The sequence below is a fragment of the Mastigoproctus giganteus genome, chromosome 9 (assembly GCF_048544385.1).
Source record: "Mastigoproctus giganteus isolate SK-2022 chromosome 9, ASM4854438v1, whole genome shotgun sequence".
In the NCBI taxonomy this organism is placed as follows: domain Eukaryota; kingdom Metazoa; phylum Arthropoda; class Arachnida; order Uropygi; family Thelyphonidae; genus Mastigoproctus; species Mastigoproctus giganteus.
In genome coordinates this window covers 116,378,554-116,393,773 of record NC_143583.1, presented here as the reverse complement: position 1 = coordinate 116,393,773, position 15,220 = coordinate 116,378,554, and the positions used below count along the sequence as shown (strand labels likewise).

The 15,220-nt window shown below is 37.3% G+C and overlaps 1 protein-coding gene across 3 annotated transcripts in view; it reads left to right on the top strand.

Annotated features, from left to right (window-relative positions):
- Positions 1-15,220, top strand: part of LOC150080668 (fibrillin-2-like) — a 1,460,049-nt gene that overhangs the window by 1,020,800 nt on the left and 424,029 nt on the right. For all 3 annotated transcript variants that reach the window (XM_090381969.1, XM_090381968.1, XM_090381967.1), the window contains exon 41: positions 608-676. In XM_090381969.1, coding sequence (XP_090238095.1) covers positions 608-676 — 69 coding nt within the window. The remainder of the gene's footprint in view (positions 1-607; positions 677-15,220) is intronic.

The following is a 15,220-nucleotide window of genomic DNA, read 5'->3' as shown; positions in this document are numbered from 1 at the left end:
AGTAACAAATTACTGCAGATTAAACAGATACTACATCTGTGTAAATTCAGCTTAAGATTAAATAGACAAGAAGCAGTCTTGCTCTATTAAGGATCATTCATACTACCATTACTCATTTGTCCTAACTTAGATGATGTTCCCACTTTTATACCTTAAAAAAAAAAAAAAAAAAGTACTTAATATCTCCATGAATCAAACAACTTTTTTCCACTTTAGTTAGTAGTCCTCGCATTTTTACACTGTAGACAATTTTAGACTATAGAAATATTATATCTGATGTTTAACTTTTCTTAAGTATATAAACCTTTATAATCAAATGTCAACTAGTGATGAATACTACACAGTGTGAAAGTGAAACAGTTTTTTCAAACTTATGCCATAAGAAGGGGGGGGGGGAATCTCTTTGGCCAGGATATTATAACCTCATATGATTAGGACTAATAACTACTCCATAATAATGAGAGCCCCCCCACTCTCAAATCTGGTTACTACACTTGTGCAATACAGAATATCGCTTTATGAAATGTAAGCATTACAGAAAGATTTCCTATATTTGATGTATAATATACTTTTAATAACACACTTTTTTTTTCTTTTTTTTTGACAGATGAATATCGGAAGCTTTGTAGCCAAACACCAGGAACCATCATTAATCCTATGACTGGGGGTGTTACTGGTATGTAATTACCTTATTAATTAAATGAAATGTTTTCTATTAAATATCTCTGTTGAACCATTAGATCAGTTTCTTGAATATTATTAATTCAATTATTAGACTGTTTCTTTGTGCATTGCTAATAAATTTACTTTTGTGCCATCTTATGCCATACGTCACATAGGTTTGGGGAGTAAGTATATCTAAGAACTTACTCCAGTCAATAAATATTAGCAAGAAGAATTAGTTTTCTGGGAATGAAAACTGTCGCTTATGATTCAAGTAGAATTCAAATATTCAAGTATTTGCACTTTTACTGAGGTGGTGTGTGTGTGTACACACATACACACAGTAGCTGATTATCGCACAGGCGTATGAGGCATATGGCTTGGGCCCACATGCCCAAGGGCCTCAAAACCAACAAAAAAAAATTATTATTATTTCATTTTGAAGCTTTAAATCACACAAAGGTTTTATTTATACAAAAATCAAAAATGACATGGTGATCACAGTGTTAGAGCTGTGCACACATACTGTATATCGCTCACCAGCTAATAATTACTTTATTTGTTCTATTTTTCATAATATAGAAATAAAAAGTTTAAATAAAAACTCGTGCCTTGTATTAATTCATATAAATTTCAATATTTTAAAATTTTAGGTGGGCCCCCAAACTTAGTTTCCAACTCGGGACACTCAAATGCATAATTTACCACTGTGCACTCCTCCTAAAAATATCTGGATACCCCTGTTTTCATAGTCCATTGGAACTTTTAGACTATAGAAATATTATATCTGACATTTCACTTTTCTTAAGTATATAAACCTTTATAACCAAATATCATCTAGTGATGAATACTACACAGTGTGAAAGTGAAGTGTGGGACTCCACCCGCCGACCGGGCTAGCCGAGTGGGTAAAGTACCTGCCCGGCAACCCAAAGGTCGCGGGTTCGATTCCCGCCACGGGCTTGGATCAAAGTACTGCAAAAACCTTGGGAGGTGCAATATGGCCACAGAAGCCGATGCGCCAACAACTACCAAATCAATCAATGGGACTCCACTAATGTTATTAGTGGAGTCCCACAGGGTTCGGTGTTGGGTCCACTGTTGTTTTATATATTTATCAATGATATTGATGAAGGTATATCAGGCTTAGTGTCGAAGTTTGCAGATGATACAAAGTTGGCAGGGTTATTAATGACAGTAATGGCAGTGCGCTGCTGCAACAGGATCGAGATAATTTGGGCAGATGGGCTAAGAAGTGGCAACTGAAGTTTAACCTTGACAAATGCAAAGTACTGCATATGGGTAGAAGTAACCAGAGGAAAAAGTACTAACTGTTTGGTACTACACTTAAGGTGGTAGAAAACGAAAAAGTCCTGGGAGTAATTGTGCAGTCAGATATGAAGTTTTCTGAGCAATGCAGACAGGCTGCCAGGGCAGGTCATGGGGTTTTGTCGGGGTGCCTCCGTAGCCAGGTGGGAAGGAGCAGCAGTGCGTAGCACACGCTTCTTGATTAGACTGGGGTTCGAGCCCATCACCACCAAATATGGAGGATGCGGAAAGGTCAGGGAATGACCACCGCATATTCCCGGAGCAACATGGCCTTAGTTGCTAATGCTCCTAAAAAAAAAATAAATAATAATAATAACATGGGGTTTTGTCAATGATATATAGGAATTTTGCTAGCAGGGAAAAGGAGGTGATTGTCCCTCTGTATAAGGCAATGGTCAGGCCACGCCTTGAGTACTGCGTACAGGTCTGGAGGCCTCATTTTAGGAAGGATGTAGATTTACATGAGTGTGTACAGAGAAGGGCAACAAGATTGGTGAGGGGAATGATGGGATCCTCTTACCAAGAGAGGCTTAAGTTCTGAAATTGCAGTGGCTGGAGACTAGGCACCTGTGCGGTGATCTGATTGAGGTGTATAAGGCCTTGAATGGGTTGAGCACACTGAATTCTGATGGGATCCTTCCACTTGTTCAGATTACGAACCTAAGGGGGCATAAATTGAAATTAAGAAAAGACAGATGTAGAATAGATGTGTGGAAATTTGCCTTTAGCCAATGGGTGGTTAATTGCTGGAACAAACTTCCATCTGTCATGGAAGTTGATCGGTTGAATAAATTTAAGGATGAACTGGACAGGCATTTGGAGGGAATGGTGTGATTTTTTTTTTTTTTTTGACTGATGCTGCATAAGTTTGCTTTCATACACTTGCTGTCTTGTATCACATGCCACTACTACTACTACTACAACTACTAATACTAATACTTCGAGCTCACCAACTGACTCAAACCATATATATCAGGAAGGCATATGAGTCACACAAGTTAGTCATTAGTTGTTCTCTTTGTAGTACATAGAGTTGAGCTGACTGATTTCAAGAGGAGTGTTACTGATAGTTATTGATACATGTATGTTATCCAAATTTATCTATGCTATCCAAAGTTGACTGTCAGTGACATTATTGTGAAATGGAAGCTTGATACTACCACCATCAGCAATGCAGAGGAAGACCATAGAAGCTCACTCCACAGAGGATACTCAGAAAGGTATGACAGCCTCATCAGACATCCCTGCAGATCTCAAACAGAAAATTATGGTAATTACAGTTTTTGAGGTCTGTAAATACGCACACTACAAATGGGGCTCCACATTCTCAGATTTCTTGGGTGAATGGCTCCCCATATGACAGCTATCACTAACTGTAATTAGTGGTCTCACCTTTCATGGTGCAGAGAATTCTGTAGTCTGTAGTGCAGTGAAAATTAATATTAGGGATGGACAAATTTACATTTTATTTCACTCAGTGTGTTGATGAGGATGTGGAGGATATATATATGCTGCAGAGTGCATTGTGCCAACAATTGCTTTCAGAGGAGGAGGTGGATTTATGGCTCTGTGGTGGCTCGGTGATGGTTCTATCTTAACATTTTGGACTTCCTTATTCCCTACAATGTGGCTGTTCTTTTTTACAGACCCATATTTATGTCAACAGGATAATTCCCTGCTGTACAGCTGGTGCATTTTGAGAATGGTTCATTCCAACTCCTGTACCCAAATATATGGGAGTTGGAATGACCAGTGTTGAGTCTTGATTTGAACCCTATGAAACACTTATGGGATGAGGGCCAGACAGACATGCCCACAGTGGTAGCAGAACTGGTCACTACTCTGAAGCAGGAATAAAGGCTTGTACCTACTGCGAGAGGGCAAAATATGTCATAGCAAATGGAGCAGGGGGATTGTCATGCTGTTAAGGTGAGTGCCAATGATATCACTATGAAACTGACATGTATCCAGATATATTTTTTTTTGTTTTTCAATGGTAGTGTGTTCCTGGACGGAAGAGTGTTCATTATCCACCTGTAGGTAGGTAAAAGATTTTATATCTCCCCCCCCATTTCCAATACTTGAAACAAAAATTAAGATACAAACCAAATTTCAAAGGAATTAAAAAGTTTGGAATTAACCAAATTTAATGAAATTGAGAAAATCAGAAATAGGGAATTAAGGCTGTGTTTATATGGATCACAGAGAAACATTTGAACTCAGACAGATCAAAGAATTAAGATAGATCAGAAAGGGAAAGGTTATTGATCAGAAGGCTGTAGGCCTTAATTATTAGGCTTTGCCTCCACATAATATTGACACTAAGACACTTTTCTTCACCCCCATGTTATTTATCAAGTGGGTCTTTTCACCTATTGAATTCCCTTTACCCTTTTGTTGAAGTCAATCCTATTAGAGGGTAGTCCATAATTATTAATTCTGATTGATCACATCCTCTTCTGTATTATAAAAACAGTCATGTCTGGCCAGTTCAGATATCCTAGTCTAGCACTCTACTTCAAGCATTCTCTCTCTCTCTCTCTCCCCCCCTCCAGAATTCAGGTAAGCCTTTCCACAATCTTACCTAGCTAATAATCGTTCTTTAGATTTTACTCCCATATTCTTCACCCCCCCCCTTGCAGAGTTAACTTGCTGTAATTTTTCTGTACATTTTTTGTGCACCTCCTTTTTATAACACCAAGCAGTCCTTGTGGACAGTTTCTTGCAAAATATTCTTTGTAATTTTGTAAGAAATTTAATTTAAAGTAATTTATCTTGACTTAATAATGGGCCAATATTCTATTAAAATTCATTAATGTAACTTCATAATTCAATTCTCTTGTAACGATATAATTGCTAATTTGTTTTCTTTTCATGTTTTAACTTCAGTTGAGCCTTGATGTGTTGCCAAAGCATTAAGTGTAAATTGATGTGATTCACATCAATAAACATTTACAATTCTATCATGTGGTCTAACAGTGTTTTTAAATTTCCTATAAATCATATTTAATGGCTAACCATGTACACCCCTTCCATCTTTAGCATTAGCATTAGTAGAGGCATTTGATGCAAGAAAGCAAGCTTATGCAGCTTCAACCAAAAAAAAAAAAATAATAAAATAAATAAATAAATAAATAAAAAATAACCACTTCCACTTCACCCCTCTGTTCGTTCGAAATACCTGTCCAGCTGAGCCTTAAACTTATTTAGGCTATCAACTTCCATGACAAGGGATGGAAGCCTATTCCACCAACCAACCACCCGCTGGCTAAAGGCAAATTTCCTCACGTCTATCCTATATCTGTCTTTTCTCATTTTTGAATTTATGCCCTCTCAGGTGATTATTCTGAGCAAGAGGAAGAATCCCATCAGCATTGAGCATGCTCAAACCATTCAAGGCTTTATACACCTCTATCAGATCACCTCGCCGGTGCCTAGTCTCCAGACACTGTAATTTGCAAAACTTAAGCCTGTCTTCGTAAGAGCACCCCTTTGTTCCATTCACTAATCTTGTTGCCCTTCTCTGTACTCGTTCCAGCATCTCTACATCCTTCTTGAAATGAGGCCTCCAGACCTGTATACAGTACTGTAGGTGTGATCTGACCATTGCCTTATACAAGGGAATAATCACCTCCTTATCTCTGCTAAAAAAATTCCTATATATCATCAACAATACACCATGAGCTACTCTTGCAGCCCGTCTGCACTGCTCAGAAAACTTCATATCTGCCTGCACAACCACCCCCAGGTCCCTTTCATTCTCTACCACTGTCAGTGTAGTACCACAGAGTTGATCGTTGCTCTGGGGTTGCTGTTTCCCATATGTAGTACTTTACATTTGTCAATGTTAAACTTCATTTGCCACCTCGAAACCCATCTGCTCAACCTTTCCAGATCCTGTTGCAGTAGCATAGTGTCAGTAGTGTCCTTGACAACCCTGCCAACCTTCGTATCGTCGGCAAACTTGGACATTAAGCTTGATATACCATCATCAATATCATTTATAAATACAGAAAACAATAATGGACCCAATACTGAACCCTGAGGGACTCCACTAATAACATTAGTCCACGATGAGCAGTGTCCATTGATTACCACTCTCTGTCTTCTCCCCCTCAACCACCCCTTTATCCACAGCAGCAATTTGCCTCCAATGCCACACTGCTCCAATTTGTGCAGCAGTCTTCCATGTGCAACAGTATCAAAAGCCTTTCTAAGATCCAAGTATATAATATCAAAGTTATTCCCTGCATCCAGTTCTTTTGTGACTGCATCATAGTATCCAATCAAATTGGTCAGGCAAGACTTCCCCTTAACAAAACCATGCTGTGTCTGAGCTATGACTGAAGTCTTGTCTAGATGATCTTGCAGTGCTTTTTAACCAGTGCCTCCATTAATTTTCCAGGAACAGCAGTTAAACTAACAGGTCTATAATTATTTGTGTTGCCCTTTGATCCTCCTTTGTGAATTGGGGTTACATTTGCACATCTCCAGTCCATGGGTACTTCCCCTGAGTCCAAGGAAGCTCTCATAATTATGGCTAAGGGTTTGCTTACTTCCTTTGCTGCTTCCTTTAATATAACTGGATAGATCCCATCCACCCCAGGTGCCTTTCTTGTGTTTACCTTCAACAATTTCTCCTCCACTTTACTCTCAGTTATTACAAGATTATCTAGCTTACTGCCAGAGTTGAATACACCTCTGGCATTCCCCTCGCTGAATAACTCCTCATGTGTGAATGTCGATGCAGAATATTCATTCAGTTTGTTAGCTACCTGAGCAGGATCATCAACAGTTGACCCATCGATATCAAGTGGACCAATCTGATTCATCCCCTTCCTTCTAGAGTTTACATAAGTAAAGAACTCTTTGCTGTTTTTCTTTGCATCCCTTACCAAAGATTTCTCGTAATCTGCCTTCGCCTGCCTAACCTCCTTTGTAACTTGGTTACAGATCAACTTGTATCTATCATAGGCCTCTGTGTCACGTGTTAATTTGTATGTATCCCATGCATTTTTCTTCTCTGCCATATGTCTCATTAGTTCATCTGACATCCACTTAGGCCTAAACCTTGAACAATATTTCTTAGTTGGTATGTAAAGCCTAGTAGCTTCCAAGATAAGTTCTTTGAATGCTTCCCATTTTGAATTTGCTGTTGGTAACATCATCAGTTGATCCCACTGTATAGAATTTAAATACTCAGTCCATCGTAGTCGCCTTTACGAAAGCAATAACCCTTCCCTTTACCCCTAATGGTAGTTACCTCTTTGAGTAAATCCCATTTCAGCACACTGTGATCACTGCCACCTAGTGGTTCATTTACCTGCAGATTCTTAATGCATGAAGAATCACTACTGATAATCAAATCAAGAGTATTACTCCCTCTAGTTGCCTCCTGAACATGCTGATGTAGAAAACAATCATCCAATAAATCCACAAAAGCCTTGCTAGAGTGACCAGCCCCCAAATTCCAGTCAATATCTGGGAAATTAAAATCCCCCATTATAAGACTCTCTGATTTACTGGCCCATTCCATCTCCCCGTACAGTTTCTTATTATACTCAGCAGAGTCATTAGGCCTATAGCACACTCCTCTTTTGCACAATTAAAATCTGATATTGTTTATCTTTACACCCAGTAATAGCTTTTTGCTTTTATGTGCATATATTGCACATTATTATTCCATAGATAAAAGCCTAAGAAATGTTGTTTATGTATTTAATTGCTACGTAAATAAATAACTTTTCACATTTCTTTAGCCAACAGTCTTCTCCTCAGACTTGAGAAGTTGTGCAATTTAGTTGAATGGTGTAATCCTGTGGTATATATGTAATTTACCATGGATTGTTATCAACTCCTGTCAGTAACCTTGCAGCAATTTTGGTAGCATTAAAAAAATTCATCAGTTTTATGGGTATATATATTGAAGTTAGATGATAGTAACCAGTCTTGGTAGTGCTACTCTCACTGACTAAAGATCAGTTAATGAGAATAGCTTAAGTTAAAATAGGAATGAAATACAAACTGTATGTTGCTGCTATTTTTTGATTATTTTGCATTTATCGGTAACATCCATATGATCACATTTTAAAGACCATATGGGTTGCAGAGCTTTTTACTTATAAAACTATAATGCATGCTGAAAGTTAGTGTCTAATATCACATATAAATATTTGATTTCATTGCCAACTCTAAATTTTTGATTTATTATAAAGTGTCAAGAGACATAACATTTCCTACTGAAAATGTCAGATTTTTTACTTTAGCGGTATTGATTTATCCCAAAAAATTTAGCATAAACAATAAATTGAGAAGCTCTACTTGAACAACTTTTGTTCAAGTGCGGAATGCTTCCAAGGCGCCCTGCCAAATATTTTTCGGAAATAAAAATTCAAGTGTACAGAGAACTAGGCTGCAACATCAGCTTAAAAGTTCATTTTCTACATTCACACGAAAGTCAGGTGATGAAAATGATATGATGGTAAATGGAATCTGAACATGCTTACTGATTGCTGTTGTACACTTTTTGGAGAAGTTGGTTAGGGGAAGAGAAAAGATGAAAAGACATACAACTGGAAACAGAAAAAATTTAAGGTCACCAGTGTAAAATGCATATGGATGACATGTTTTATTGTGAGGAGTAAACAAAATGGGCTAAATTTGTTGGTCAGTGCTAATCAGCAAACACAGATACATGACAGTGAGGAAAAAGTTATAGAAAGTAATCTATTTTTCATGCAAAATTAGAAGTTTTAAAGTGGTTTGTACATTTAAATATAAAACAGATTCATGTTGAATAATTAAGCTACCAGAAACAACAGTAATATTAATGCGGCGCCTCCGTAGCCAGGTGGGAAGGAGCAGCAGTGCGTAGCACACGCTTCTTGATTAGACTGGGGTTCAAGCCCGTCACCACCAAATACGGAGGATGCGGAAAAGTCAGGGAATGACCACCTCATATCCTGGAGCAATATGGCCTTAGTTGCTAATGCTCCTAAAAACCAAATAACAAACAAACAAATGATATTAATGCCTCTGGACATCTAGTTAATTTGAAGGATCGAGTTGATAATGTTAGAGTTGGGTTTTACTGATCAACAAACTTCAACATTGCACCAACTGGATCTGGGACTAAATATCGTGTTAAAGGCTTGCTCTTCCAGTCATGTTAAAGAGCAAGCCTTAAACATGGCTGCACTGAAAAATAGCATAATGCCATTGGTGAAAATAAACTATCCTACATTCATATTTAGGATAGTTTCTTAACAGTCTCTCTATATTATAAATATATGCAGAAAATATCCCTATATTATTCTCAATTGCTTAAATTCAAATACTTTATTTTTGCAGTCCATATACTTATTTTTGAATCATGTTGTGGCTTGAAGATCAATAATTTCAAGTTGCAATCTGAGATTGTAGTTTTCAGCCATAGAAGTAAATAGGTTCTCAAACAAAAACATGTCTTTTTCAAGGTGATTTTATATCAGCAAATAGACTTTCAAACTTGTCAAAAAAGTAATTGTAATAACGAAAGGCAATGATTCTTTGGAAATGTGTCATAAGCATTGGGACATAAGCATTGGGAGATCAAAATTGAGAGTATGAGTGTGCTATAGACCTAATGACTCTGATGAGTATAATAAGAAACTGTACAGGGAAATAGAGTGGGCCAGTAAATTAGAGTGTCTTATAATGTGGGATTTTAATTTCCCGGATATTGACTGGAATTTGTGGATTGGTCACTCACACACTAGCAAGGCTTTTGTGGATTTATTGAATGATTGTTTTCTACAGCAGCATGTTAGAGAGAGGGACTAACACTCTTAATCTGATTATCAGTAGTGATTATTCATGCATTAAGAATTTACAAATAAAGGAACCACTAGGAGACAGTGACCACAATGTACTAATGTGGGATTTACTTAAATATGTAACTACCATCAGGGGTTTTTGCTTTCATAAAGGCGACTACGAGGTCTGAGACAGAATTTAAATTCTGTACAGTGGGACCAACTGATGATGTTTCCAACAGCAGATTCAAAATGGGAAGCATTTAAAGAACTTATCTTGGAAGCTACTGGGCTTTACATACCAACCAAGAAATAGTGTTCAAGGTTTAGGCCTAAATGGATGTCAGATGAACTAATGAGACGAAAAATGCATGGGATAAAAATGCAGAGAAGAAAAATGAAAAATGCATGGGATACATATAAATTAACATGTGACACAGAAGCCTATGATAGATATAAGCTGGTCTGTAACCAAGTTACAAAGGAGGTTAGGCAGGTGAAGGCAGATTACGAGAAATCTGTGGCAAAGGATGCAAAGAAAAACAGCAAAGAGTTCTTTACTTATGTAAACTCTAGAAGGAAGTGGATGAATCAGATTGGTCCACTTGATATCGATGGTTCAACCATTGATGATCCTGCTCAGGTAGCTTACAAACTAAATGAATATTTTGCATTGACATTCACACATGAGAAGTTATTCAGCAAGGGGAATGCCAGAGGTGTATTCAACTCTGGCAGTAAGCTAGATAATCTTGTAATAACTGAGAGTAAAGTGGAGGAGAAATTGTTGAAGGTAAACACAAGAAAGACACCTGGGGCGGATGGGATCTATCCAGTTATATTAAAGGAGGCAGCAAAGGAAGTAAGCAAACCCTTACCCATAATTATGAGAGCTTCCTTGGACTCAGGGGAGGTACCCATAGACTGGAGATGTGCAAATGTGACCCCAATTCACAAAGGAGGATCAAAGGCTGACACAAGTAATTATAGACCTGTGAGTTTAACTTTTGTTCCAGGAAAATTAATGGAGGCACTGATTAAAGAAGCACTGCAGGATCATCTAGACAAGACTTCAGTTATAGCTTGGACACAGCATGGTTTTTTTAAGGGAAAGTTTTGCCTGACCAATTTGATTGGATACTATGATGCACAAAAGAACTGGATGCAGGGAATAACTTTGATATTATATATTTGGATCTTAGAAAGGCTTTTGATTCTGTTGCACAAGGAAGACTGCTGCACAAATTGGAGCAGTGTGGCATTGGAGGCAAATTGCTGCTATGGATAAAGGGGTGGTTGAGGGGGAGAAGACAGAGAGTGGTAATCAATGGACACTTCTCATCGTGGACTAATGTTATTAGTGGAGTCATTCAGGGTTCAGTGTTGGGTCCATTATTGTTTTCTGTATTTATAAATGATATTGATGATGGTATATCAAGCTTAATGTCCAAGTCTGCAGATGATACAAAGGTTGGCAGGGTTGTTAAAGGAAACTACTGATGCTATGCTGCTGCAACAGGATCTGGAAAGGTTGAGCAGATGGGCTGAGAGGTGGCAAATGAAGTTTAACATTGACAAATGTAAAGTACTACATATGGGAAACAGCAACCCCAGAGCAATGTATCAATTCTGTGGTACTACACTGACAGTGGTAGAGAATGAAAAAGACCTGGGGGTAATTGTGCAGGCAGATATGGAGTTCTCTGATCAGTGCAGATGGGCTGCAAGAGTAGCTCATGGTATGTTGTCAAAGATATACAGGAATTTTTCTAGCAGGGATAAGGAGGTGATTATTCCCTTGTATAATACAATGGTCAGGCCACACCTTGAGTACTGTATACAGGTCTGGAGGCCTCATTTCAAGAAGGATGTAGAGATGCTGGAACGAGTACAGAGAAGGGCAACAAGATTAGTGAATGGAACAAAGGGTCGCTCTTACGAAGTAAGGCTTAAGTGTTGGAAATTACAGTGTCTGGAGACTAGCCACCGGCGAGGTGATCTGATAGAGGTGTATAAAGCCTTGAATGGTTTGAGCATGCTCAATGCCGATGGGATTCTTCCTCTTGCTCAGAATGATCACCTGAGAGGGCATAAATTCAGATTGAGGAAAGACAGATGTAGAAAGATGTGCGGAAATTTGCCTTTAACCAGCGGGTAGTTGTTTAGTGGAACAGACTTCCATCCCTTGTTGTGGAAGTTGATAGCCTAAATAAATTTAAGGCTCAGCTGGACAGATATTTTGAATGAATGGAGGAGTGAAATGGAAGTCTTTGTTTTTTTTTTTTTTTTTTTTTTGGCTGATGCTGGATAAGCTTGCTTTCTTGCATCATATGCCTCTGCTAATGCTAATGTGTTTTTCCTTTAGCTCAGTACAACATTCAAAGTTAACTAAATTGTCTTGCACAATTTGGGATTTAAATAATAACAACTTATTCTGAAATGATTTGATGTCACCATCAAATCATTGTAGTTTTAAATTAAGAGCATTTAAATGACTAGAAATGTATGTATGAATTGCAAGATCAAACAACCACTCCATATTTAATAGTTGTTTCATTGGTTTCCCCTTTTCTGTGTTGAAACATTCAATGATGTACAATGCAGTGAATTCAATCTGAGGTTCAGCTCGATATCTATCATTTTCTTTGTTATTCTACCCATTTTTACCCATTTTGCCCAATGTTTTTACCAATCATATTTTTTACACCACCAGTTGTGACTCCTACCAGTTTTTTTTAATAATTAATCCTAACTTTTCAATAGATTGGCAAAAAGTTTCAAAAAGGTACAAAATCAGCTGGTACAAAATTATGATCAATTCCATGTATGAAGATGAGGAGTTAGGCTGCATCATTTACATCAGTACTGTCATCCAGTGCCACATTAAATATTTAATTTTTGTTTTGCAAAAGTTGCTGGAACAAATGCCTTGTATCATTGTCCCTCTCTCTGGACAAATTTCTTTCACAATTTTTAACTGACACCATTTAGGAAATTCACCATCAATGAACAGTTTTCTTTCAAAAGCAATCAAATGTGCAACATAAAAACTGGCACTTACAGCAGATAACTTTCTTGACTGATACGTTTTCAGTGTGTTTTGTTGTTTTCTTAATTCATTTTGTAACTTTGAACATTTTTCTTTTTCAACACTCCTTTATGTTGATCATAAGATTTATGCTTGTCGTTTTAAATTATATTCATTAAAAACTCACAGTCTCCTGACACACCAAACACACTGCTTTTTCATAGTAATCAATGAAGAAATAGTCTTCAGTCCACTTTGGATCAAAAACACGACACTCCAAATCGATTTTTCCCTTTTGGAACATTTTTAAGAATGATTTTTTTTTAATTCAGTACAAATTAATAATTAATTTAATGCAATGAACAAGCTATATCAAAATACATAACTGTATTTAGCATACATGTGACTGCACTGAACCACATGTACACGTTTGATACAGTCGAGCTGGACGTTTGCATGCTTATACATGCAATGGTGATTGATGCTGTTTTAGTTCACTTTCTGCACGGGCTTTATATAAATTATTCACAGGCTGGACACCACTGGCTTAAACTAAGCAGTCTCCCTACTTAAACTAAGCTCCTTAAACTAAGCAGTCTCCCTATATTAAAAATTTAACTGACTACAAACTAGTCAATTATATTATCTGTCTGCAAGATAGAGATAAAACATAGCTAACTGCAAAAATAATGACAGATGAATAGACTGTATATTCTGGCATGTAGTAGTAGTAGTAGTAGTGGTAGTGGAGGAATGTGATGCAAAAAAGCAAGCATATGAGCTTATGCAGCATCATAAAAAAAAAAAAAAAAAAGTTACAAAACAATCCCCTCTAAATATGTGTCCAGTTCCTCCTTAAATTTATATAACCTGTCAACTTCCACAACGACAGATGGAAGTTTGTTCCAGTAATTAACCACCCACTGGCTAAAGGCAAATTTCTGTACATCTATTTCAATTTATACCCCCTTAGGTTCATAATCTGAACAAGTGGAAGAATCCCATCAGAATTCAGCATGCTCAAGGCCTTATACGCCTCAATCAGATCACCTCACAGGTGCCTAGTCTCCAGCTGCTGCAATTTGCAGAAGTTAAGCCTCTCCTGGTAAGAGGATCCCTTCATTCCCCTCACCAATTTTGTTGTCCTTCTCTGTACATGCTCAAGCAAATCTACATCCTTCCTAAAATGAGGCCTTCAGACCTGCACGCAGTACTCATGGTGTAGCCTGACTATTGCCTTATACAGAGGGGACAATCATCTCCTTTTCCCTGCTGACAAAATTCCTGTATATCATTGACAACACCCATGACCTGCCCTGGCAGCCTGTCTGCATTGCTCAGAAAACTTCATATCTGACTGCACAATTACTCCCAGGTCTTTTTCATTTTCTACCTCCTTAAGTGTAGTACCACACAGTTGGTAAGTTTCTCTGGGGGTTACTTCTACCGATTTGCAGTACTTTGCATTTTTCAATGTTAAACTTCAGTTGCCACTTCTCAGCCCATCTGCTCAAATTTTCTAGATTCTGTTGCAGTAACACACTGCCATTACTGTCATTAACAACCCTGCCAACCTTTGTATCATCTGCAAACTTCGATACTAAGTCTGATATACCTTCATCAGTATCATTGATAAATATAGAAAACAACAGTGGACCCAACACCGAACCCTGTGGGACTCCACTAATAACATTAGTCCACGAAGAGCAGCACCCATTGATTACCACCCTCTGTCTTCTCCCACTCAACCTTTCAAGCTAAAAAAAAATCATATAAAATTTTAAGTTGGACTGAAAGACATAAATTAACACCAATATGATTACAGTTTATTACATATTTTTACTCAGATATATATTGTTGTTCGCTTTTAAAACTCAAGAGTATTCATCTTCATCAGACAAAATCACTTTGTGGAATTCGTTGGGAGTTATGCTTTTGGGTTTACTTTTTGAGTTCTTTAAAAGTAAACTTTCATTGGCTGCATAATCAGAACCTCTGACATACATTTAGCATCACTAAGAGCAATATCATGTTGTCAACTGTGTTACAGGTTTTGCTTTCTACCATCTACATAAGGGAGTGCTATGTATGCTTACGATGTTCATTACAGTTTACGCTGCAGACTAATAAAATGTTACATTGTACACTTTTAAAAGAAATAGCAGAAATAATCAAATTAATGAGTATACAGTGCTTATTAATGCAATTTTACTATAATACACCACTGTGTAAGATCCAAAAATGATTTAGAAAATGAGCTGGCTTTTCAGCAAATATATGATTAAGTACGAATTTTCAAGGGTTATATAGTACTTTAAACATCATAAAATTTTTTTTTTAAAAACAGAAACGACACCATATACTTTGCTCTTCTTATAAATAACAGTTAATACATTCATTGGAACAT